This window comes from Phlebotomus papatasi, chromosome 3, assembly GCF_024763615.1.
Source record: "Phlebotomus papatasi isolate M1 chromosome 3, Ppap_2.1, whole genome shotgun sequence".
NCBI classification, from domain to species: Eukaryota; Metazoa; Arthropoda; class Insecta; order Diptera; family Psychodidae; genus Phlebotomus; species Phlebotomus papatasi.
Window position 1 is genome coordinate 49,676,116 of NC_077224.1, and position 26,155 is coordinate 49,702,270.

At 37.4% G+C, this 26,155-nt stretch overlaps 4 protein-coding genes across 4 annotated transcripts in view; all 4 read right to left on the bottom strand.

The window, feature by feature from the left end:
- LOC129808077 (structural maintenance of chromosomes protein 3) overlaps nucleotides 1–6,836 on the bottom strand; it is a 70,963-nt gene extending 64,127 nt beyond the window's left edge. The window contains exon 1 of the mRNA XM_055857764.1: nucleotides 6,820–6,836. Coding sequence (XP_055713739.1) covers nucleotides 6,820–6,821 — 2 coding nt within the window. The 5' untranslated portion in view covers nucleotides 6,822–6,836. The remainder of the gene's footprint in view (nucleotides 1–6,819) is intronic.
- Nucleotides 6,837–9,462: 2,626 nt separating this feature from the next.
- Nucleotides 9,463–11,148, bottom strand: LOC129808087 (zinc finger protein 708-like). Its single transcript, XM_055857785.1, has one exon. It carries the CDS (start codon nucleotides 11,146–11,148, stop codon nucleotides 9,652–9,654), a length of 1,497 nt encoding a protein of 498 aa, XP_055713760.1. The 3' UTR covers nucleotides 9,463–9,651.
- Nucleotides 11,149–14,595: 3,447 nt separating this feature from the next.
- On the bottom strand, nucleotides 14,596–16,788 carry LOC129808085 (mediator of RNA polymerase II transcription subunit 17). Its single transcript, XM_055857780.1, has 2 exons — nucleotides 16,584–16,788; nucleotides 14,596–16,517 (listed from the first exon to the last, which is right to left on the bottom strand). Exons 1-2 carry the CDS (start codon nucleotides 16,676–16,678, stop codon nucleotides 14,693–14,695), a joined length of 1,920 nt encoding a protein of 639 aa, XP_055713755.1. The 5' UTR covers nucleotides 16,679–16,788; the 3' UTR covers nucleotides 14,596–14,692.
- Nucleotides 16,789–19,038: 2,250 nt separating this feature from the next.
- On the bottom strand, nucleotides 19,039–24,275 carry LOC129808082 (uncharacterized). Its single transcript, XM_055857770.1, has 6 exons — nucleotides 24,040–24,275; nucleotides 21,608–21,832; nucleotides 21,015–21,542; nucleotides 20,571–20,681; nucleotides 19,819–20,504; nucleotides 19,039–19,755 (listed from the first exon to the last, which is right to left on the bottom strand). Exons 1-6 carry the CDS (start codon nucleotides 24,221–24,223, stop codon nucleotides 19,351–19,353), a joined length of 2,139 nt encoding a protein of 712 aa, XP_055713745.1. The 5' UTR covers nucleotides 24,224–24,275; the 3' UTR covers nucleotides 19,039–19,350.
- Nucleotides 24,276–26,155: the final 1,880 nt, after the last annotated feature.

Here is a 26,155-nt window from a genome sequence, read left to right on the forward strand (position 1 = left end):
TACAAGAAGTAAAGGAAAAAAAACTAAAAAAATATATATATGCAACAAGGAAATGAAATAAGTTTGCTTCTATGGTATAAATATTGATAATACTATGTTTATTAAATTGAGCTAAAATAACAACGTGACTATTTTTTTATTTAATGTTGCCTGTCGCCATTCTTGGGAATTTCTGCAAGTCAAACTGTTAACAGTAGCGGATTCAGGGTATTGACTCCAAACAGGCTAAAGGAGTCAATATAGAGGAAGAAGATTTCTCAGACCTCGCCAAGAAATTCCCTGCTCTTTAGATTGTTGATTTCTTGAAGTTTTTCTACCCTTTTGGTGTCGCTCGGCGTCTCTATCAACGCAGAGAGTCCACCTATTATAGGCAACGATCAGTAGCCTCTCGGCTATGGAAAGCCTCAATGCAGGATCTCAGCAGAAAATTCACTAGGAATCTCGCTGAAAGCCGACTCTGATTGCCGCTGGAGGCAATTGGAGCTGGGCCGTTGATTATTTAGACACGTAAGTGCCGCTGATCAGAAGGGTCCTGGATGGTAAGGAAAAAGCCCTGCAAAGTCATTAAGGAACTTGCTCTTTCTAAGAGTAATACCGCTGTACGGGAACCGTTGGCGCTGAAAATAGCTCAAGAAATTGGCGCCAAGTATATTTTATATAGGGGGAGACGTGGGGATGTTTAGCACACCTGAAAGGGGATGTATGGGACGTTGATTTTCGACAAGATTGTAGGTGGCATGCAATTGTTTATTGTCAAAATGAAGAGTATTGCTCAGTTTCTATTGGAAATCACCCTCTTGTGCAAAGTTTATCAGTGGAGCAGATTTCTCTAACTACAGGGACAATTAAACTATCAATGTCTTGGGAATCAATCATTTCCTCTCCAGAGGATATTCGATCTTTGCCCAATCTCGTTAAAAACTATTTTCTCGAGAATTTCTCGAACAATATCCTCTACTCTACAATTTTACAAGTTCTCCAGAAAAAACAAGGTAAGAGCTATTCAAAAAAATAAGGAAAAAAACAGTACCATGCAGGAATCCGCCAATGAGTTTAAAACTAAAAGTGTTAAGATAATCTACTCGCCTGAGGAATTTGATGATCATGATTGCATTATTTAGAATTAAAAAAGCAAAGAAGGGTAGATGGAATATAAGAAGAAAGCACTTTAAAAAATTGATTGACAATAAGTAACTCTACTGTACAAATGAAATTGATATTAATTTCTAAGTATGAAATAAAAGGTTAAATATATCCAGTATTTTTTATAAAGTCAATACCCATAAGTGTCCTATAGACCGCACAAAATTATGATACGCTATCGTGATTTTTTGGAATAGTGTCTCAAAATCAAAACGTGAAAAAGTACCAAACTCCCCGGTCTCCCCTATATAGGGTGTCCTATAAATTACGCGAGATTTAAATTAATAAAAAACACATTTTTTTTCTTAATTACGTTTTTTCTAAATTGGAAAACATAAGATAGGGTTTATGTATTAAATATCGCAACCGCATCCAGTAATTAACCTTCATGGCTTTGCTGGCATATGAATCCTTTCGTCAGAGGTTTTCATGACTTTTTTGGACAAATGTGGCTAAATTTCGATAATTCAGGGTTAAAAGTCCTCTTAATGCACACAGGTAGGTCTGTTAACTTAGGCTTATGACTTCGAATAACCGAATAAAAATATAATGGTCTAAAATTACATGATCTAATGGACCAATTCGGATCACCAATAGAGAAAATCACAATCATGAAATGTCTTATGCAGGAATTGCATTATTTCTTAGGCTATATGACATGTCACACTATTATGCTAAATCCACATGTCCTCAGTATTAATGAATTCGTAATTAATTAATTATTATTAATGAACAAATTTTAGGCTTTCGATTTCGGTTATCATGTCGCGATATCGAGCGTCAGTAACAGTAACACTTGATCAGCTTTATTTTCGGATAATATACTGATACGATATTATTAATCATGTGAAGGGCTTGTTCTTAAATGGCAAGTGTATTTAGCCTTCCCAATTGATTCAGTTCTGTGAATTTTTCAATTAGACTCTTCATAGTTAACGAAGTTAAGTCTATTTTCTGACCAATTTTCGAACCAAATTATTTATTTTTGAAATATTTTTTTCTAGAACAAAAAAGCGTTGGTCTGTCATTTAGTGATAGATTTTTTAAAAACCCTAATCTATAAACTGTCACGTAGTATTTTTATTATTCGTTGGGGACCTTTATTTCAGAAATGCCACTCAATTTAAATCTTGCGTGATTTCTGGAACACTTTATAACGGCGTTTCTGTAACTTCCCAGCAAAACTTCGATCTGCAATTCTGCACTTTTGAAATTTTAACGTTTCTTGCCATTCAATCGGATACTTCGTGTGGCTTTGGGATAGTCGTGCGACATCGTGAGCATCGTGAATTTCTTTCGTGTTTTCTAACCATTTCCTTCCCCTTCGTATTTTCTATTATGGCTGATTTAATAATATTGTATTATAACATTATAATAATATTGTAAAAAAAGAGAGTATTCACGTAAAATTGTTGAATAAAAATTGAATTTTAAATAAATTGAAATACATATTTTTATGTAGTTAAAATAATGTTTAGAAACATTAGAAAGGGTAGAACAAATGTAGAAATCATCTAAATACTCTAAAGAAATTCTGCCGATAATTTTAAAATTTTCTATAGAAATTCTGCAGAAATTCTGATGATTTTTCGGCAGTTAGTAATTCAAATCTGACGAATTTCTGCAGAATTCTGCAGAATTTGCCGGGTGGGTTATTCGGAAAAACATTCTCCTGCGGGTATGCAAAATTTCTGTATGCATAAAGCCGTTTCGTGAGCTTTTTCTCGGTCCCGAAAATATGCATAATTCCGGTACCTGGTATTTCCTGTATTTGTTTGATTGAATCTTGGTTAATACTAAAAATGATGAGAACAAATCTCTAATACGATGGAACGATGGATAGAACTTTAAAAGAATATATAGGGGAAAGTGCTGTCCCTTCGAACGTTCATGCCTTCGAATAATGTAAATTTTCTTTATTTTTCCTAAGAGATTTACACATAATTATCAATAATTGATGATAAACTAACTAATATTTAATAAAAATGTGTAAATCTCTTAGGAAAAATAAAAGAAAATTCACGTTATTCGAAGACATGAACGTTCGAAGGGAGAGTACTTTTCCCTACTGTTTATTGATGAATTTCTTTTAAACAGTTGAATCTTTTTGTTTGAACTACTTTTACTCCTCGCGAAATTTGATTTAGGACCGATTCATTCAAAAGAAATCGTCTGCAGGTATGAAAATTTTCTCGATGCGTAATGCCATTTCGTGCGTTTTTTCGGTCCTGAAAATGTGCATAATCCCGGGACTGAGTGTATCTCTTTGCTGGCTATTAGACATAATTTTTTGAAATATTTCTTTTCAATATCAAATATTGACAAGGATTGCCTCCACATTGCAAAGATTTATTGACGTAAATGTTTCAATATTGAAGTAAATTGTCCAGTGTGTAGGCAAATATTGAAATATTTGTTTCGATATGGAACATTTTATTCAATATTTTATTTCATTATTTTGAATGGCTACAAACTAGGCCAAATTATGTCAATAAAAAATTTCAAAGTCACATTGAAATAAAATTTCAAAGAAATTCTAAATATCAAATTGATTTGATAATTTCCTTCAATATTTTTTAATGGTCAGGAATATTCTTCCTTCAAAACATCACAGAACTGCCAGATTTTCCTTGTTCATGAATGAAAACACATCCAAGGTTAAAATCAAAGTCAAAACACATCTCTCCAGCTTCCTCCAGAAAATCCCAGATTCTCGGAATTTGATTACATATTTTGTTCAATCTCCTCAAGAACCTAACTTGGTCAGCAATAATCACCTGCTTCCTACAGAAAATCTCAAAACTTCTGGGATTTTCTTGAATATTATGCCCAAAACACTTCAGGTACCTTCTGTGATCAGAGGATTCCTAGAGCTTCCTCCAGGAAATCCCAGATCTTCTGGGATTTTCTTGTATATTATGCCCAAAACACTTCAGATACCTTCTGTGGTCAGACGATTCCTTGAGCTTCCTCCAGAAAATCCCAGATTCTCGGAATTTGATTACATATTTTGTTCAATCTCCTCAAGAACCTAACTTGGTCAGCACTAATCACTTGCTTCCTACAGAAAATCTCAAAACTTCTGGGATTTTCTTGAATATTATGCCCAAAACACTTCAGGGACCTTCTGTGATCAGAGGATTCCTGGAGCTTCCTCCTGGAAATCTCAGGTCTTCTGGGATTTTCTTGTATATTATGTCAAAAACACTTCAGATTGGAAACAAAAGCCAAATAGAATTAATAACTTGAATTCTCACAGACTTTCAGGATCATGCTTCGTATCATACCGTAGGAGAGTTTAGAGAGTTTACCATCGCGAGCAAAATGACTGGATGGCCACAACCACAAACCTTCGTTCCCTCTCCTGTAGGATTCCAATTCGTATCATAAAATTATACTTATATGAAGTGCTTTGGGCATAATGAACAGGAAAATCCCAGAAGATCTGGGATTTCCTGGAAGAAGCTGGAGAAATCTTCTGACCATCTTGGGTATTTTTGGGTGTTCTTTACAAAATACGGAAGAAAATCCCAGAAGATCTGTCAATCCCTGACTAGACTGGTGTTTTTAATATTGAAGTCAATTTGTTCAGTGTGTAGGCAATTATTGAAATATTGGTTTCAATATTCGCTTCAATATTGAAGTTTCTTTTCAATGTTGTTGAAAAAAAAATGATGTTCAGTTATTTTAAAATATGAACTGACATGCTGTCACATATGCATTCTCTCTTGAAGTCTAATAATCTCCGTGAAATACACGTTTTTTCTCTTGTGTTAATTAAAGTGTTTTTACTGGATCGATCCTCACTCCACTCAATTAAATCAAATCTCAATAGGTTATGGGCCCAGTAGAGGCTGTAGTGTAGCGATTGATTCATTAAAAACCTTTGAATTATTGTGAAAATCGGACATTGAATAGTGTGGTTGCACACATAACCTCAAAGTTGTGGGGTCAAGTGGTTTTAGTGATTCTTGGGACTTTTCTGTGAAAAAGAACTCAGTATGGAGTTGGTGAAGAACATTAAACCATTGTCCGGTGAGGCAGAGTGGCCTATTTGGAGAAGAAAAATGTGTGATGTTCTTGATTACCATGCTGGAGCATTGGATGCCATTGAGGGGAAGCTGGAGTCTCCGGAAGCGCCTGGGGAAAAGGCGACAGAGGCAGAAATCAAGAAATATGAGGAGAAGCTTAGCTTCAATCGGAAGGCAAATAGTTTTGCAAAGTCAGTGATCACAAGTGCTTTGACTGATGATGTTTATCAGAAAGTGATGGAAAATAACACTGCGTGTGACATTTGGGCTGCATTGAGGAATCTGTTTGAGCCAAAATCCAAGGACCAGCTCTTCAAAATCTGCAAAGATTTCTTTGCTTTCACTTGGCAATCAGGGAAAGATGTTTCCTCAAATGTTGCAAAGCTCAAAACTCTGTTCAATGAGCTGAATAATGGGCTTGAGTTGAGGAAAGAGAACAGATTGCCAGATTTGATGCTTGTGTGTAAAGTTTTAAATATTCTGCCGAATTCCTTCGATTCTTTTCAGTCCAGTTGGCTGATGTTGACGAAAAATGAAGAGAAAACCATCGATGAGTTTACAACTCAATTGCTGATGTTTGAGAGAAGCTCACGGAGGGATGAGGGTCATGAGAAACTGGAAAATGACGCCTTAGCGGTAGACAAGCAATCGAAAAAGGACGTGAAAGCAAAAGGCCCCAGGAAAAATGACGTTTGCAACTATTGCAAGAAGAAGGGGCATTGGGCTCGGGACTGCAAGAAGAAAGTTGCCAAGGATTCTCAATCAAGATCAGGCGAGAGTGAGTCTCTGATGATAATCAGCAATGAAATCAACATTGCAGAGATGAATCCTGTTGATTGGTATATCGACAATGGGGCAACGACACATGTCACAAATACGGCGCAGTTTTTCACTGACTTCAAAACGTTTGATGACGATCGCTCGATCAAAGCAGCAGGGAAAGAGAGTCTCAAAGCAGTTGGTGAAGGGACAATACAAATCAAGTCAAATCAGAGGGTTTATCGATTGGAAAAAGTGTGATATGTCCCTGACATCTCTCGAAATCTCTTTTCTGTTTTGGCAGCTCAAGACAGAAACAGGGAAAGCAAGTTTGAGTCTACAGGAACCAAATGTTGGTTGAAAATCCAGAATTCCGTGGCTGTTCGAGGATTCCGGGAGCACAGTGGATCTCTCTACAAGGCAGATTTCCAGCCGTTGATTCCGAAGAAGGAAGCAGAGGTCAATGTGGCTCTAGATGGTGAGTCGACATTGCAGCTTTATCATGAGAGATTCGGTCATCAAGACAAAAACCAGGTAAGAGATGTTTTGAATTCTTATGGTATTAAGATCAATTCAAATCAAGAGATGGGCTTGTGTGAGCCATGTGTGTACGGAAAAGCACACAGATTGCCCTTTGGTACCCGAAAGAAAGCCACAAGGCCTGGCCAGCTGATTTCAGCTGATGTGTGTGGACCTTTTGAAGAGTCTTTTTCTAAGAAGCGGTATTTGGTTGTGTTCAGAGATTGCTATACCAAATACAGATTTGCCTTTGTTGTTGCACGAAAATCCGAGGTGAAAGATGTCTTGGAAATCGTTATTGCTCAAGCAAAGCAACAAAATCACACGATTCAGGAATTCTTGAGCGATAATGGAGGGGAATTTGATAATTCTGAAGTTCGTGCTGTCCTCAACAAGAATGGTATTGTGCAAAGATTGACTGCTCCATACACTCCTGAGCAAAATGGCGGAAGTGAGAGGGAGAATAGGACAATTGTGGAGATGGCGAGAACCTTCAAATATTCAAGTGAGATTGAGTTTCCGGCGGCAATTTGGGCAGAATTAGTGACGACAGCGGTCTATATTCTGAACAGGACAGGCAAGTCCTCTGTGAAAGGTGTAAGTCCACATGAGCTTTGGTGGAATGAGAAGCCCCGGATAAAACATTTGAAGATCATTGGCTCCACATGTTATGCACACATACCTATTCAGAAAAGGAAGAAAATGGACAAAAAGGCAAAGAAGGGGTATCTGATTGGGTACAATCATGATGAGAGGTACAGAGTGTACATCCCAGAAGATCGGACAGTCTATTTGTCTCGAGATGTCATCTTTGATGAAAAAGTGCGAGGGTGTGAGAATGAGAAAGTACAAATTCCTTTCTTTGATGATTCTCCTGACGTGAAAGATGACGAGGATGACGATTGTGTTTCAAATGAGAGTAGTGATGATGACGATTCAGAGGATACGATAGTTCCTGAGTCTGATGATGATTACAAAACAGGACTGGACTCAAGTTCAGAGGAAATTGCAGGAAATCATTCATCACGAGTGCTGCGTGATCGTTCGTCTTTGAAACCACCACGTCATCTCGAGGACTATGTCATGGCTCTGGACAATTTCATTAGTCCACAGGAAGTTCCAGAAACTTATCAAGAAGCAGTTCGTTGTGATGATCATCGTAACTGGGAAACAGCCATGAAGAGTGAGTTGCAGTCACTGAAGGAGAATGGGACTTGGGAATTGACCTCGCTACCCAAAGGAAAGAAGCCGCTACCTTGCAAGTGGGTGTTCAAGATTAAGAGAAATCCTGATGGAACGGTTGAACGTTACAAAGCTCGCCTGGTAGTAAAGGGATTCAACCAAAAGCAAGGGGTGGACTACAATGAGACATTTAGTCCAGTGGCAAAGTTGAGTACTATTCGTGCTCTGATTAGCATCGCAGCAAAGGAGAATCTCCATCTAGAACAGTTTGACGTATCCACCGCATTCCTCTATGGTGAACTAAAAGAGGATATTTACATGCACCAGCCTGATGGCTACAGTGATGGGTCGGATAAGGTGTGCAAACTGAAGAAGAGCTTGTATGGCCTGAAACAAGCTCCACGATGCTGGAACGAGAAATTTGGAAAATTTCTCAGAGACAAGGGTTTCCAAGTCAGTAAAGCAGATCCGTGTATGTTTATTTGCCAAAATCAAGGTAAGAAATTAATTCTTATTCTATATGTTGATGATGGGTTGGTGGCCGCATCTGATAAAGGCGATCTTGAGTGTTTTCTGAATGAGTTGAAAGCCCAGTTTAAAGTAAAATCAAAAGCAGCTGATTTTTTCTTGGGTCTTGAGATTAAAGAGGATGAGAGCGAAATTAAAATCCTACAATCTGGTCATGCAAGGAAGATCCTTGAGAGATTTAATTTTGCTGATTGCAAGTCCGTTGCAACACCGATGACAAAAGCCTCAGAATCTCATTCAGATAAGGATCAAAGCTATCCATATAGACAGGCCGTCGGAGCTTTGATGTATTTAATGTTGGGAACACGACCGGATCTGGCTTTCTCTGTTGGAGTTCTTTCAAGAAAGTTAGAAAGTCCAACGCACAGTGACATTGTGCAGTTGAAGAGAGTGTTTCGCTACATTGCGGGAACAAAGGATTTGGGCATCAGTTACCAAAGAAATTCAGGATCTTTGGAGTGCTATACTGATGCTGATTATGCTGGCTGTGAGAAAACGGGCAGATCCACCAGTGGAGTTGTTGTCAAGAACAGTGAGGGAGCAATTTCTTGGTGCAGCCAAAGGCAGTCTACAGTAGCGACATCAACCGCAGAGGCCGAGCTTATTGCAGCAAGTGAAGGCGCTAAGGAGCTCGTTTGGCTGAACAAGTTGTTTGGTGAAATTGCGCCTACCAACGAGATTCCTGTAATCTACGTGGACAACACTGCAGCTGTGAGAATTTCACAGAACCCGGAGTTCCACAAGCGAACAAAACATATTGCTGTGAGGCACTTTTTTGTTCGAGAAAAAGTCACTCAAGGAGAGTTGATTGTGGAACAGATTTCTTCAGAAGATCAGGTGGCTGATCTCTTGACGAAGCCAGTGGACAGGACTCGACTACAATACCTGTGCAACAAGATGAATTTGAACTGATTAGTTTGTATTGTATCGAGTCTGGTAGGAAACTTTCCCATTTTTGATTTTCAATCAAGTGAGTTTTTAAAATAAGGAACAAGGGAAAGTGTTGAAAAAAAAATGATGTTCAGTTATTTTAAAATATGAACTGACATGCTGTCACATATGCATTCTCTCTTGAAGTCTAATAATCTCCGTGAAATACACGTTTTTTCTCTTGTGTTAATTAAAGTGTTTTTACTGGATCGATCCTCACTCCACTCAATTAAATCAAATCTCAATAAATGTCACTCTGAAATGCTATTATTTCAATAATTTGTCGTGGTTACTTGTGATGATATCATTGATCCCATCTCGACAGACTAAAGAGAAAATTGTTGTCGCACACTCAAATAGAAAAGACTAGCTATCAATGCTTCGAATTTAATTTCCTAATTAGAATTATTATTTTTTTATTTAGTCTACTTCCAGGATTCTCCCTGCTCTTGGGTAAGGGCATGCATTTTTGCTGTGATTTATTCTTTGTTAATAAGATACATTTGAACTTTGAACTGAAGTTAGCGAATTCTCACTATGAATAAGTTTATTTTCTTGTTTATGAAGTGCTTTCCGGGTCAGCTTGAAGCTTTGCCTGAATGGACGTGGGCAGGAGTTGTGGATCTACTGGAATGTTTAGGAGGGATTGTTCAAGCTCTCGTTGCTTTGCCAATTGATCGAGTTTCTTCTTGGACAGAATTGTCCCAGGCGGTGGCATTTCCTTATCCGGATGATCCCTCTTCACGTGCCCCCGGACGCTGCGAATGGAATAGAAGAGATTGCTGCAGTGTGGACAGCAGAAGATCTTCTCGCCAGTGTGGCCTCGCATGTGCCGGATCAAGTGATTGCGAAGTTTGAAGGATTTGGAGCAGGTGGAACACATAAAACGACGTTCATCTGAATGCAGTGCCTCGTGCATTTTTCGCCGTGAGTCTAGTGCAAATGCCTTGCTGCATATGCTGCAGTGGTAGAGTTTTTCAAAGGAATGATGGACTTTGTTGTGGTTGTTGAAGTGGGATTTGTGGTAGAAGTCCTTCTGACAGTGAACACAGGAGAAAAGTGGCTTCTTCAGGTGGTATTTGTAGATGTGAGCTGTACGATGCGAATGCTCCTTGAAGCCCATTTGACAATGAGGGCATTTCACTTTTAGCACCTTCATGCCCAAATGGATCGTGTCCACGTGAATCCTCAGGCTAGCTGCTGAGCAATAGACTTTGCTGCACTCCTCGCATGGGAAGGTCTTCTTGGTGGCTTCGGATTTGGGCTGATGACTCTTGGCATGCATATGCAGATTCGATTGCTTTACCATCTTGCCGCATATGACGCACAGCGTGAATTCACTCTTCACGTGACTCACGAGCTTGTGCTTGGACAGATCCGCCGGAGTGAAGTATTCCTTTGGACAGAGGGTACATTTGTATTCCTTCTTCGTGTTTGTATGCCTCATGAGATGCATGGCAAAGTGCTTCCCGCTGATATTCTTCCCGCAGTGCTCACACTGCCTCAAGCATTCGTGTCCATTCTTCTCCTGGCGAGTCTTGAAGTTCCCTCCGCAGCGTTTACACGGCATCACAGGTGGCCTGAGCTTATGAATATGCCACCGATGGGCATTCAGGGAATTCCTACTGGGATACCGATTCCCACAAATTTCACACGGATACTTCTTCTCGTCTTCCCCTTCGGCAGATTTACTCCTACGACGGCGCACCGGGACATCTTCCTCTTTCTCCTCAGTCTCATCCTGATCATCACTTTCACCCCTCACATCCTCCGGCTCCTCCTTGACGTCCACAAATTCAGTCTGTTCCGTCGCAGCTTTCAATTTCTCCTCCGTGTCCAGGCACTTCAGCCTAAATTGATAGGCTATAAGCATCTCATTCTCACACTTCCTACACATCTTCATTGGGTACTCAGGGAAGTCCTCAAGTGTCCTCCCAACGCATTCAGAATAAACATCCAAGTAGGAAACTGCCTCAAAAGCACCATCAACAATTGACTGAAGATGCTTCTTCGACCTCAGACAGAGCCGACAGACAGAATTGGAATTTGCATCCATGACCGGTTTTTGATACACAGAACCTTCAGGAAGGGACTAGGAAGAATTTCCTGACCATAAACTCACTGATATGCGAGGAAAACTGGGTTTGAAAGTTGGTTGCAAAAATTGCCAAAAAATAAACAATCCCCCAAAATATATTTTTCTCGTGACATACGACTGTGGCGCCACCTATGAGAATGTGAAAGAAAGAATTTCTTTTTGAAAATTACGGTTATCAGAAGCCATAAATAAAATATATAGCAATTGTTCACAATATTTAAAAATATTCAATTTATTAAGACTTTTCTCACTGTGTTATCACCCTTGCACATTAAAATTTTAATATGATTCACATTATATAATTGTCGCTGGTGAGAGTCCAAATGTGTAATTTGTGTGTTTGAATCATTTTATATTCAAAATTTGATCTATTTGTTGATAAAAAGGTAGACTTGGCCCGCAAAATTTCATATAAATTGATTTATAGCATTAATGCGAAAAATTAATGCGATTTTCTCTTTAATTTTTTAATGTGAAAAATATTTATGCTTTAGGTAAATTTAAACTTATTTTTGCAGGCCAAGTCCACTTCTTTATCAATAAATAGAAAAAAAAACCCAAATATTAAGTGACTCAACGTCACAAATAACATATTTGGACGCTCACAAGCGACAATTAATGTGAATCACATTAAAATTTTAATGTGCAAGTGTGATAACGCCGTTACACTGATATTGACTGAAAGTTTTCCAAGTACTAAGAGATTCTTGAGCAAGTGAGGTTGAGCAAGTCAATAGTACATCAAATGAATTTATCAATGAAATTTAGTTAAAGTTATGCTGCATTCACATGATGCAAAATTGGATTCCATTTTTATTTCAGTTTCCAATTCCGAATTTCACTTGAATGACTTGAATCAAGAATCAAGATGCTAAAAAAATCCAGTTATCAAATAATTGGTGCTGCGTGTGCAACAGTTTTATTTTTTGCCGTGAAAATTAATAAAAATGAGAGAAAAATGTCGAATATGGCCTAATAGTAAGGTGGAGTAACTGGATCGTTTTCCGAAGAGTGCTACTTAACCCTTTAAGGACTATTGGGTCACCGGTGACCCAAAAATGAAATTTTTCCTACGGCCTTCCAAAGTTCTATTTTGCTCTAAAAAGTTAGAAAAAATGATTTTTTCTGACCCTCAATTTTTGACCTTCTCGTCCTTAAAGGGTTAAACGCTTGATTTTGGACTGATGAAATTCTTTTTTACTTCTTCTAAATCCAGAGAATTATTCACTGTTTCATTCAGAAACATAATATAAAAAAATTATCAAAAATATTAAAGAAAATTTATAAAATAATAATAATACTGAAATAAGTCAGCATGCACTAACTGGGTTGCCTTTTCGCTAATTGGATAAAATTGTCTTTTAATTGGATCACTCAATTTACAAGCATATTAAAACGAGAAAATAATCTTTTATTACATTTTTAAAATTTTTATTGGATTATTCCATTTAACCCTCTAACGTAGAGGCGTGCAAGAACCGTTGAAACCGAATAAACGTCAAATGAAACATGTTCGTCAATGGTCAAAACCACACCAGAATAAACATATTTTGACGTTAATTCGGTTTCAACGGTTCTTGCACGCCTCTACGTTAGAGGGTTAAATGTTAAATGGAATAATCCACAAAGTTAAACCCTTCAAATGTTTCGTGATCGGGGAAGTTATTGCTATTTTCCGACCAGTAATGTAAGTATTATAAATTCCGGTAAACATTGGGGGATGCGGGGCAGCTAAGAAGTTGAATGATTCGAAAAATAAAAAGTACTCTTTCCTTTTTCCTGCCGTAGAAAATTGATTTCTACTTCGAAATTCAAATCTAAATTGATTAGAGGACGGTTTTCACGCTTCACACGTACTTACTCTGGCTTCGAATATTTAATATTTTTAACATGTTCCTTCAATGAATATGACATAAAGTTATAGGAAATGTATTACCTCTAGGTCATATTCATCAAAGGAATATGAGAAAAAATATGAAGTGTTCGAAGCCAGGGTGTGTGACTGTGCGAAGCTAGTGAGCTTTCCCTTATATCAGGGGTGTGCAAAAACCGTTTTAAAACGAATTAACGTCAAAATAATTTTGTTCAGGTAGCGTTTTGACCATTATTGACGTACAAGTTTCATTTGACGTTTGTTCGATTTCAAACGGTTCTTGCACACGTCTGCCCTGTATCCCAAAGAGTCATTATTTCTTTTTTTGATTATTGTATTATCAGTTTCCTTGCTGTTCTAAAAACCTGAAGCTTTAAGCGGAAATTTTAAATACAGGCTTTCACTTGGAAAGAAATTCTCGGGACCGAGAAAGCCTGCGAATTCACTAGTGACGGAAAAATTGCATAATCACAGGAGATCTTTGGAATAAGTTACAGAAACGCCGTGATGTATGCAAAATATTTTCTGTGCCAATTTTTCAGTCAATTTTCAGCGCCGCCAACGGTTCATAATGGATCCGGCACACCTTTTAGATCAGGAAAATTTCATGAAATCAAAATACACATCCCTTTCTCTCTCAAACGTTTTACGTATGTCTATCTTATTCTCACGAACTTCTAATTCGATTGAGCTAAATTTAATTTGTTATGATGTTTAAACCTTTAAGGACGATTGGAACACCGGTGTCCCATAAAGAAAATAATTTTTCCTGACTACCTAAAGTTATTTTTTTCTTATGTCTGTACATAATTGTAAAGTAGAAGGTTGAAGGGATCTAGAATACTTTTTCAAGTCTCTAGCTATTTGATATGTAGTAAAACTTTAAGCTCAAAAATGGTGAATTTTTAAATTCTCAAATTAATAATTTATTTTATTTATTTTTTATATTTCTAATTTTTTTAAGCAAAACCCTTTTGGCAATAAAAACTACAATACTCATACGTAATATTTTTCATTAAAGTGAAAATTATTATTCATTGGTATTGTAAGAAAAATTACTTAAATTTTGGGCTATTTTTGTCCCTATCGTTCATAGAAGCACAAAATACTCCGAATCAGACTCTGTTGGACTTTCCAAGATTAGATGTAAGATTTTATCATGATTATGTTTCCCAGTTTAATTTTTATTGTTGACTTTCAGTCCGTAAAAAGTGTCTCGTCGTTAAAGGATTAAAAGAAGAAGAGGGCGAAAGAATGGGATAGACTGATGCAATAGATTTGAGAAAGAAAGGGATGCGAATTTCGAATTTATGAAATTTTCCCGTTCTAAAAGGTGTGCCGGACCCATAAGAATTGTATTACAAATTTACCGCGTGAAAAATTTTGCATACATTTAGGGGCATTTTAAAAATTATTTTACAAATGAGCTCCCAATAGTAGGCAATTCATATCAAATTCTTTCAATCCGTTTTCACTTAAGCCGGAACTCCCTATAGCTTGGAGTTTTGGGAAAATCGGGAAAATCAAAGAACGATTTATAATTTCAAATCTTCAAAAAATCAATTTATTGCGAAATTTAAATTTGATTTAGTCTTAAAAAAAAACACAAGATTGAGAAGCTGAGGATGCTTAAGAACTGGACATGCTAGCCATTAGGAATTCCATTTTATTGAGAAAATTCTTCCCTTCCAATTTGTCAAAGCGCACCTCCTTGAAGTGTCCTCCCAAGTGTTCCCAGTACTTCCCTTGGACCAGTGGTCCGGGGAAGAAGTCCTTACGTGGTGTCTGTGCTATGTAGACTTTGACGTCAATTTGTGGATCGCAGCGAATCTGCACGGCAATCAGGCGATCGCCATTGGGTGATGCCAGGAGGCAAGAACTGGCATTCCCAAGGGGTTCAACTGATCCAATGCCCAGGTGATTGCTGTTGGACAGCGTCTGCCAGGCCATACATCTGGCCACATTCAGTAAGCCTGACATCTGGTGGCGATTTATCTGACAGAGAATGAGATCTCGCAATTCCTGCGGCTCATAGCTCATGTGCATGACTCTGCCGTCGCGACAGATGCATTTGAGGGAGCGCTCCTTGACATGGATGAGCAGGGATGTGCGATAGACTGTGTCGTAGCCGTGAGTGATGATTTTGATCTTGACACAGGACATGGTTGGGCTATTCATGGCATTCCAGTGGGAGATTATTTGGGGATCTTTGACGTCCCTGGCCAATGTGTCCAGGACATATTGGGTGCGTTTGCGCATGAAAATGTGCTGAGCCTGGGCGATAATCTGCTCCAGGAGTGTTTGGCTCTTGGTCATCTCGAGGAGTTCGTAGCGATCGGCGGCCGTAGGACCGGCCAGCATTCGCTTCTTGCTGGGTCCCAGGGGTCCGCTGGCGGGATGGGGAAAGGGATGATGGGTATTGCGATAGTGGACTTCGCGCAGTAACTGATGCAGGGAGTGTTCGAGGACATGATCATGATCATTGATCGGTCCGGAATTGGAGGCATCGAAGGAAGTTGAGTGACAGAGGCTAATGATAAGCTGAATTCCGGGCAGGAGAGTAGCACGGATCTGATTGCCTACAACAACATGAGGGATAGGGGCTTGAAGCTGTACAGCTTCCTTGGCCAATTGATTGAACAGCTCCTTGCAGAACAGGACATTCTGGGCAAATTCCAATGTTTTCTGCCAGATACCTACCTGCTGCGTGATATTTGGCCCATGCCCAAGCAAATTCACCGTTGCCGTGCAGAGATCCTCCTGATCCTTCTGCGTAATGACCTTAATGTATGCCACTCCCTGAAGTTCAGACGGAACATTGACTCTCAGGGCTGAATTCTTGGGACTGGGCAAAGCATTGGAGGGCGAAGGGCTACCAGGCGGAGATGTTCCCCCACTGGGATCATCTTCAGCCTTGGTGACCTCAAACATTCCCGAATGCATGAATTTTGACCCAGCTGTCCGGTAACTCAAATCCCCAATAATCGAATTGGACACCTTCTTCAAGCGCCAGTTTTGCCTCAATCGCAACAATTCAATGTGAAAGTCACTGGAATTCCGATTATTCCTCTGTTCACTGTGAGTATTTCTCAATCGATCAGCCCCACTCAGTAAAATATTTGCCGCATTGGCCAGTGCCTTCTTCCGGGCATAAACCTGGACAATGGGCTTGGTGTCAGATGGTTCCTGTGGCACAGGATCCAACACCATATAACGCTTCTCTTTGGCAATTGCCAATACATCCGACAGCACACAAACCTCAGTATATGCATCTCTCAATTTATTCCTTACCGAATCCCATGGCCAGAGGCTCGACTGAAATTGAGGATCCTTGGGATCTTCCTCCTTCTTGTCCGGTTCCTCCTTCTTCACCGTCACCTCAGGCTCATTGGCAGACTTGGCAAAGTCAATCCGGGCGGCGCATTTTGAAAGATTTTCAGACAAAGTCAACGGCCTGATGAGCAAAAAAACCAAAAATCAACATTTCTGAGAAAAAAATGAGGTTAAAATTGCCACTTACGGTTGATAAATCTCTGTGCCGTCGTACTGTATTTCCTGGATCTGGTTTTCAATTGGAGCCTCCACGGAGATGTTCACAGATAGTGGATAAGACATTTTCAGTTAGATTAAACACTATTTTCAAAGGAAAAACACTCAAAAAACACAGATTAGCATTTTACTCCTTTGACAAGTTGATGACTCTGAATGAATTTCTTAAACTCACCGCATGAAGCGCTGTTAGCACTAAAAGGTGGTAAACTTTCCCTCCATTTTTTTAAATTGCATTTTAAAAGTAACGGCTTATGCTGGAAACGGATATAGAAGTAAAATACAGTGGGACCTTGATAGAGTCAACTAATTATTTCCAGGCTCTATTAGAGTCCGAAAAAAATCAATTAAAATGTGAAATTTTGATATAAAGGGGTATTATTTTATGTTTGCAATTGATCATTGATAAATTTAACACGATAGTTGAATATTATTTAATTAACCCATAAATTTTGCACCCTCTGGCCCAAAAAACTCGTATGTTTGGACAAAAATTGGAATGTTTTTATTATTAGCAAATATCTTAAGTATAAATTACTTTCTATATGGTAATATTGAGGTTTACCCAGGATGTTAAGATAAGAAAATGATGTCTTAAAGACCTTAAAGATGTCTTTTTCTACTTTGTTTTTTAGAAGACCTCCGGTAAATACTTAGTTATTGAAAATTCTGATGCAATTAATGTTATTAATTAGAATTTCTTTTAAACTTTTAGTGTATAAAAGAAGAGATTGATAGTTGTTATTTTCGTTATGACATAACCATGGCTCTAAACTTCACTAAAAGAACAATATAATCAATTCTTCTCATTTTTTCTTGTTCTGTAATATGGACGCTAAATGAGTAGAGATATCGTCTTGGAGTCTTCAGATGACCCCCTAATAAGTCAACCTGATTCAATTTCTTCCCTACCCCTACCACCAAAATCGTATTTTTTGTAATTACAGTAGACTCTCTCAAATTCGGGCATATGGGACCGAAATGTCAGCCGAATTAGACAGAAATTCGGGCAACAAACTTTTTGAAATTCAACGTTTTTTAATTCATGTGCATATAGATTCTATAATATATCATACATATCATAATATTTTATCATAATATTACCATATGTACTTACATAAATGTTCTTTTTGTGATAAAAACGTTACATTGATACACCAAAACACTAATTTTAATTTCAAAAAAATCATAATAAAATCATATAATATTATTAGTTAAATAATAAAAGTAAATTTGACTCTATCGGAGTCAATTTGGGACCAAGTTTACTCTATCGGAGTCCGTAGAGTAAAAAAATAGCAGTTGATTCTATTGGAGATTGATTCTATCGGGGGTTGACTCTATCGAGGACCCACTGTATAAGGAAATTTACCTTACAGAAGTTTAGGAATTGGTTATTAGAAGCGGTTTCCACAATCCAACTTTTTTTCAACTTAGCTTTTAAACGGTAAAGGATATTGACTTCCGGTCTTCGATGACTCCCTCATAAGTCAACATTTCTTTATTCAAATTACCTCCACCCCTTCCATTTCCTACAAAAACATTATTTTTGACTTATCTCGAAATGGGCCTAAGCGATTTCAGTGATTTTTGGAAATGGTCCAGTTGAACATTTCGTCTTTAGGCATTTTTCACAGGAAAAATCTTAGGAAAACCGCCATCTTGAATTATTCGAGGTCATAGGTCAACAACTCTGGAGGACCTATTTTTCAACCGATTAAGTCAAATTTGGATTTACAGTAGACTCTCGCTAATTCCGCTAATTTCTCTCTAATTCGGTTGAAATTTCAGTCCCAAAAGCCCGAATTTGGGAGAGTCTACTGTATTTTTTTTGAGTACTAAAATTGACAATCTCTTTTGTTTGTCAAATCGTCCATCATTCTATTCTTGTCAAGACCTCGTGGAAAATAATCAATTGAAGTGAACTTAAGATATCTGCAATTATCCATTCAATTTAATCATTTTTTAGTTGGAAAAGTTGTGTTAAAGAAGATGTTTTTTAGCATCTCTTAAATAAAGAAGTGATATCAGGAAATTGATCCTTTTTCGCCGGATTTATTCTTTATCTTCACAAACTGGCATCTGGTTTGGATATTTTTGGGAAGTGTAACAGGACGCTTTATTAACTCAAATTAATTCTGAACAGGTAATTCATAACCAACCTTTATGAATTTATAATAAGAAAATTCTATTTTTTGGGATCTTGTAAATATTTTTTATGATGGACAACAAATTATTTAAAATTCATTAAGTTGTATTCTATTTAATTTGTTATTGATTTCTTATCAGTGTTCTTTTCAATCTATTGTACTTTTCATTTTTTTTTGAATTTCTGAGAATTAATAATAACTAAAATGTGATGTATCATCAGGGAAAAATTATTTTATTTTAGCTTCAATTAAAGGAAATAATTCAAAAAATTTAACTAGTGTTAGACTTTTTAATTTTTATTGTCAAACCTTGAAGAACGACAAAAATTTTTCATAAACATATAAAAAATTAATTTAATATTTCTTTTTTTTAAGTTATTGTTATGCCGAATTGTGAAATCTCATTGACTTAATTACTTTGATGTAATAATAATAAGTTGATGATTTCTTATTGAAGTGCCAGTGTTACATGGAAGGTAAGTGTAATCTCGTACTATATTAGTTAAATTAAGGCAAAGGAATTAAGAAGTGTATCAATGTTATTGGTATATTTATTTGAATTCTAAATAATTATATGATTCTTCTATTTCATTGATCTGGAACTAAAACTAGAATTAACAAGGATACAAAGAGCAATAGGAATGACACATGGACTGATGAAGATCCAGCTATTTGATTATTGCATCCTTCTTCTTCGCAATATTGACACACTTTGTCCTCGGATTCACTTTTGCAGTCTTCTAGTTCAGCTGGACTCAAATCGGTAGCGCATCCTCTCATCACCGCTCCATCGTCCAATTTCAGGACATAGCATCCACGATTGTCGAAGGTGATCTCACTATTCTCACAAATGGTAATATTGAGTCCTTCGGCTTCTTGAGCACAAGACTCTTCTCCCTCTCGATCACTTCGACATTGGATGCAGGATTGTCTGGCGATGGCCTTATTGTTGCATCCATCTCCAATACAAACTTCGCAATTGACATCACTGATCTGGAAATTTAGTAACAAGTTTAGGAGAATTCCGAAGAGATTGTAAATACCTTGTATACTTGCCTCGCAAATGCTGGGATCTTCCAAAGTGCATCCTCGGACTGTTTTCTCATCAGAATCCTGAAAGATGTAGCAAGTTTCATATTCACCTAAACCTACCGTTCCGTCGCATTTGATGGATGCACCAGCATGATAGGCCCATTCGCAGGCTGGATCTTCAGCAGAACATTTAACACATTCAAGGGATGCCTCTTGATAGGCTGGAACGGAATTGCAGAATTGTCCACTGCAGATGATACACTTTTCGCCAGCTTCATCGCAGTGCTGAACTCCTGGAGATGAATCACTGAGGCATCCACGGTGGATGATATCCTGAATCAACACAGAGAAGCACTGATCCTGAGGATCATAAAATTCACAGACACTCTGGTAGGTTGTGTCCACTGAAAGGTCTTTCTCACAGTCGGTTGATGAGTAGCATCTGTTACACAATCTCCGATCAACAGGGAAGATTTGGGAATTGCATGATTCTCCAGAACACTCATTGCACAAATCTGAAGGACAAATAACTCCAGGTGGAAGATCAAGATCACCTTGACAACCTCTGATAGTCCTCCTTGATTCTGGATCAATATAAGTGATGCAATTCTCGACGTATCTGGGACAGATTACAGAATCTTTATCCACCTGGGACATAATGCATTCCTGATCGTCGTTGGAGTTGCAAGAATAGCAAGTTTGGAAGTTTACTAGAAAAAAGCAATTGAATAGTTAAATGAGGTTCGAGGTTTACATTCAAAAGGTATATGACTTACCTTGTCTGTTGCAGTCATCTTCTAAGCAAATTTTGCAATCCTCTCCAGCTTGGCAAATTTCCAAAGTATCAGCGTTCAAGGAACTCACGCAACCTCGTGAAACTCCACCGTCTGAATTTACAATAAAAGAGAGATCATTAGAAGATAAGGATTACAAATCTTGAGTCAATGAAATTATCGAGGGTCTAGGAAAAAGTAATTCAGAAAAGTAAAAATACGGAACCACAGTGCTCATGATGGGGAGGCCATCGAGTGGATGTACAAGACTGATAAGGAATCTGACGTTATCGTGGGTGTATGAAACAGCTAAGTGAAGTTCAATTAGCAATTAGCACATCATCAACCATGCGCTACACTTAATTGAAATTGATTGTATAGGGAAAGAGTGAGGTAATGGTTAAAGAATGCAGATAGACCTTCTATAGTTCGAAATCAACAACTTACTCATCTCCATTCGGAAGCATCCACGTTTATCATGAGGTCCTGTTGGACATGTTTCTGTTGTTGGTGTACCAGTTAAAAGGTTGCAATTGGAGTCAGTAGCACTGTCGCACACAACGCATGTACCAGGATCGGCAACTTGTTCAAGATTGCAGTTATCCGTTAGGCATATAGTGCAGGACTCTTTAGTTCCATCACAGTCACTAACGATATGAACATCTGTTCTGAAATCATCCAAACAACCTCTGGTAACACGACCTTCGCTGTCGACATGAGTATAGCAACGTTCTGGTCGTCCTAGGACAATCTGGTAACTGCAGGGCTGTCCGCTCTCTTCTTCATACTCATATCGGCATGCAGGATCCGGTTCCATACACTGAATACAAGATAGTGTTGTTGGTCCCAAAGGCGGTTGATTGTTGCAACCGTTGCCAGAACACTTAACGCAGAAATCCGAATGAAGATCACACATATTAAGATCATCATCTGAGGCACATCCACGATGTGTAATCCGTTCAGTTGCTTCATCATCTGCAAAAAATCTGATCCATGAGGAACTTGGTTTTATGGAGTTTCAAACAACAAAAGTTACGAACTTTCTTCGACAACTGTGTAACAGAGATCTTGAGCATCATATCTTCGACAAGTTTCCACAGGACCTAGCAGAGGATCAGCACATTCAACTCCGGAACATTTGTGGCATTGAAGTCTTCCAATTGGATACATTCCATTGTTGCAACTTTGACCCGAACACACAGTGCACTGTTCGTGTCCTTCACAGAATGAAGATGTACCGCATCCTCGCTGAACATGACCGAATTCTAAAAAATTACGAAATAGGACAAGAAGTTTGTTAAAGAGGGATTTATTTTTCCTACCACTTCAAAGTAATTCTTAATTGAATGCTAGACAGAGATCTTCACTCTATCAGAATAAAAGGAAGCATTGTTCTGAAGCGATGATACATCCGAATTTTGAGGCCAATGTAAAAAAATACGTTTTAAAAAGGACAATGCGATCAGATCCAGTCCCGGAATTGCCACGAACGGGATCGATGTCAATGGATAGACATTGGTATAGGTAACAACTTTTGATCTGCGACCAATATTCTAAACAATAGAGAAAAAGTTCTAGAGCATAAAAACTATTTCTTAGAAAGAAGAATGATCAAAAGTATTTATGGGCACCGACTCATCTTTATCCAGTGATGAGAGTAGGCGCATTGTGCAGATACTGGTGTAAGAATAAAAAATTGCCGGGATCCAGGATGATAAATGCTGAGAGTTCTTGTAAAAATGCCTCTATCCTTCCGATAAATCAGTGTTTTGACAACGAATTATGCAAGAACGACTAGAGATCTTGATGAAATTCGGTATAGGGTCAGTGTATTACTTGAACTTTTTATCCATGTATACCACCCCCTCCACCCACCCTCCGTTCTGGTAGCCCCTATACAAAATGAGAGCATTTGACCTTATAACTCCTTTATGAGAAGAGGTATTTTCAACAATTCTCACGAAGAATATTTTGATCGAACTTGACTGAATGAAAAAATTGAATAACTAATAACATTAATAATCATTTTCTATAGTTTTTTTTAAATGCATTTATAGACAGCTTTTTTATATTTAATTTTTCGCCTCATTAAGATGTGTTGGTACGTGAAAGAAAGAAACATATCCTCATTGTATAATCTAATTGGCATTAGTGGTGATATATTTGATATTGTAATCAAGTTTTTGGAGTTGCTTATCAATTTATGGTCTACAGAAGTTGTACTAATATGCAATTCAGTGGATTAATAACAATTTGTGCAAAGGAATTCTTTCTATTTTAGGACTATCAGACAGGTGGGTGTTAGAGGGGGTAGTATACATAGTTAAAGAGTCTTCCCTAAGCTTTATTCCCATGTCGAATTTCAACTTTTTACTTCCTATCACAAAGGAGTTATAAGGTAAAAAGGTCTCATCTTGTATGGGGGCTACCAGAAGTGGTAATGGAGGAAGGGGTTGGTATGTATAGCGAAAAAGCCTTCTTCGAGCCTTGTTCCTATTTCATATTTCAGCTGTCTACCTCCTCTCAGAAAGGGGTTATAAGGTAAAATGGTCTCATTTTGTATGGGGGCTACGAGAACGGAGGGTGGGAGGAGGGGGTGGTATGCGTGGATAAAAAGTTTAAGTAACACACTGACCCTATACCGAATTTCATCAAGATCGCTTTAGTCGTTCTTGCGTAATTCGTAGTCAAAACAGCGATATTTCGAAAGGATGAAGGCTTTTCTACAAGGACTGCCAACGGTAATCATCCTGGGTCCTGGCAATTTTTTAATCTTATATCAGTACCTACAAAATACGCCTACTCTCGTTTGTGGCGATTCCGGGACCAGAGCCCCATATAGTTTGAACTATTCTCCTTTGCAAATTATTTTTGAAAATATTAAAGGCAGTTTAAGGAGTTTAAATTTCTTGATTATAATTATTTTACAATGAAGAATTTGACTTCTTTAACTTTTGTTTTTTAGAATAAGATGTCTATTTTTAATAGCGCAAGAAGGATGATTCGTTATAAATAAGTTTAATGGGTTACAAATTTTGAGCATGGAAATTGGGATTTATTGTTTGAAAACGATAAGGCACAATATTTATATCCGTTATCTTTTCTTCTTAGAAATGTATCGATTATTTTGTTTTTTATAGAAATAACTTTGATAGATCTTATTTCCAGGTTTTGTGTACAAAAATATCATTTTATAAGATAATTTTAATAAAATTTACAAAAAGTGAATTCAAAATTCACAGTGCTTATTGAATTACACATAGGGCACTCCGTAGAATTCCTGCCATGAAATCATGGTTCTTTCACAAACTTCTTAGTTAGTAATGCCAAGTTGTCTTCATTCGCAAAATTTTAAAATTAAACAGAACTAAAACTCATCTTTTTGAAATATTATATTTTAAGTAATAATAGTTTAAAAAAAGCTTTTAATTCATGATCCTTCTATTTTAACAAAAAAAATTGAAATATTAACCATCCATCTGGATGAAGCAGTTATCATTATCTTCCTCGCAGTTGCCTATGAGTGCAGATTCATCCCTGAGGGTGGCACAATTAGGATCTTCACTTGAATCACATATCAAACACGATCCTTGTCCATTAGTCAATGATATTAATGTGACAAAAGTTGCCAGAAAAATCACTCTTCCTTTTCGCATTTTTAAGCACCACTTCTTGTTCAACACTTTCGATCTGGAACACAACTTGGGTTGGACTAATGGAAAGTAACAGAATGTAGAAGAATTTATCTATGCAATGTTGATAAAAATCAATTTTAACGCTTGTTCAGTGCGCGCCAATTAATATATAGTAGGAGGGTTACTCATTGTTCAATATTCCAGTGATAAAATGAATAGCGTTGTGGTATAAGTCCTTCATCGTTATTTAGTGCTTTTAATATTGGGAAGTTTTCACAAAAAAAAACAATGACAAGGAAAGTTTGAGGAGTGCCCGAATTTGGAAAACTTCAGTGAGATCCACGAATTTTCTTTCCTTACTTAAAGTCCTTGTAAGTCGTTTAAAACGGTTTTAATAAATAGTTCAAAAGTACATAACAAATACTAAGTTCAAATTTATTTACCGTTAGCTTCAAATTTGGGATCCTTAAAACTTATTAAACATATCCAATGTTGAGTATTTCAGTTAGAATTACGTTCAATAGAAAGGTATCACTTTCGACTATAATGAATTTTAAGAAAGACTGAAAGAGTCACTTAATTACAGAAGCAACTAACGCATTAATCATGGTCATAGCCTGACCCAAAACTCTTGACTATTCTAGCATATTAATGTGCCTCATTATTATTATTGACCTTCATATTGAATATGAGTTCTATTCTACATCAATCTATTATGGGCTTTAGACTTGGCTTCAGACCTTAAGTTTAGCCTGTTTAGCCATATGGCTTGAATTCTATGATTTCTTTTATCAGTCAAATTTTTTGGCAAAAAACAAACGAGCAGTAAAAAATTCAAAATGAGCAGTAAAAAATTAAAAATGAGCAGTAAAATATCTAATTATGGTTAGTAAAAACATAAATCTTTACAAAAATGGGTCTAATTTGTATATTTAACATTTTAAATTGTTGCAGATAGAATGCAAAGCCCTTTATTTTCCCTTTTCCAAGATTTATTTAGATGATAATATTACTGTTCCGAATTTTTTGCTACTGCTCAATTTTAACCTTGTACTGCTCATTTATACAATGCCAAAATTTTTGAGGAAATTTTTGACTAAAGATTAGATATTAAAGATAAATATTTCACTATATTTTCAAAAACCTTTAAAGTTGGTTCCTTTTAGGATTACAATTCTAGTCTAGTCTGAAACCATCTTATAGAAAATTGAGTTGACCTCGTCTGGTCTGTAGTATTGAATCTTAAAGATTATTATCAAGTGAAAAAACCGACGTAGACAATAGAATATATGGGTACCGGAGTTCGTCGTGGGATTTGGAGTTACTCTAGGAAAACATCAACTCTTTCCAGAGCTTTCGGCTCAGTCTCCAAGCCTTCATCAGTGACTGGAGCAAAAGAGACCCCATTTTATTTACAAAAATACAATTTTTCCGTATAACATTTTACATACTTACTCAGACATGAAATATTGACAAAATGGAAGTGACAAATTGGAAATTCCCTTTTAGACTCAAGTAAGTGTGTAAAATTTTGTACGGAAAAATTGTTGTTTAGTAAGTAAAATGAGCCTCTCCACTGATGAAGGCTTGGAGACCGAGCCGAAAGCTCTGGAAAGAGTTGATGTTTTCCTATAGTAACTCCAAATCCACCGACGAACTCCGTTACCCATGTATTATATTAAGGCTAGATCGTCTGCGTCTGCGTCTGCATCTTTGAGGATCGGATAACCAGTCCTCATCTAACTGACCGATTCACTCTGGAATAGTCCTTCTTCACATAATAATAATGGGTCCCGGTCAAAATCCCGAAAGTCAAAATCTCGAAAGCCAAAATCCCGAACGCCAAAATCCCGAAAGCCAAAATCCCGAATTCTTAAAAGTGTCATAGCTACTCCCACGATTGCACCCGTGCCTTCTGGTGGCAAAGCGAAATCCTTGGTGTCGTGGGAAATC

What these genes read in the sequence shown, in the direction of transcription:
- LOC129808087 (XM_055857785.1), bottom strand. Translation starts at nt 11,148, where the DNA reads ATGGATGCAAATTCCAATTCTGTCTGTCGGCTCTGTCTGAGGTCGAAG.
- LOC129808085 (XM_055857780.1), bottom strand. Translation starts at nt 16,678, where the DNA reads ATGTCTTATCCACTATCTGTGAACATCTCCGTGGAGGCTCCAATTGAA. An exon ending in GGCACAGAGATTTATCAACC is followed by an intron (nt 16,518 to 16,583) that starts GTAAGTGGCAAT and finishes TTTGCTCATCAG; the next exon opens with GCCGTTGACTTTGTCTGAAA.
- LOC129808082 (XM_055857770.1), bottom strand. Translation starts at nt 24,223, where the DNA reads ATGCGAAAAGGAAGAGTGATTTTTCTGGCAACTTTTGTCACATTAATA. An exon ending in TTACACAGTTGTCGAAGAAA is followed by an intron (nt 21,543 to 21,607) that starts GTTCGTAACTTT and finishes GATTTTTTGCAG; the next exon opens with ATGATGAAGCAACTGAACGG. An exon ending in AAGATCCCAGCATTTGCGAG is followed by an intron (nt 19,756 to 19,818) that starts GCAAGTATACAA and finishes CTAAATTTCCAG; the next exon opens with ATCAGTGATGTCAATTGCGA.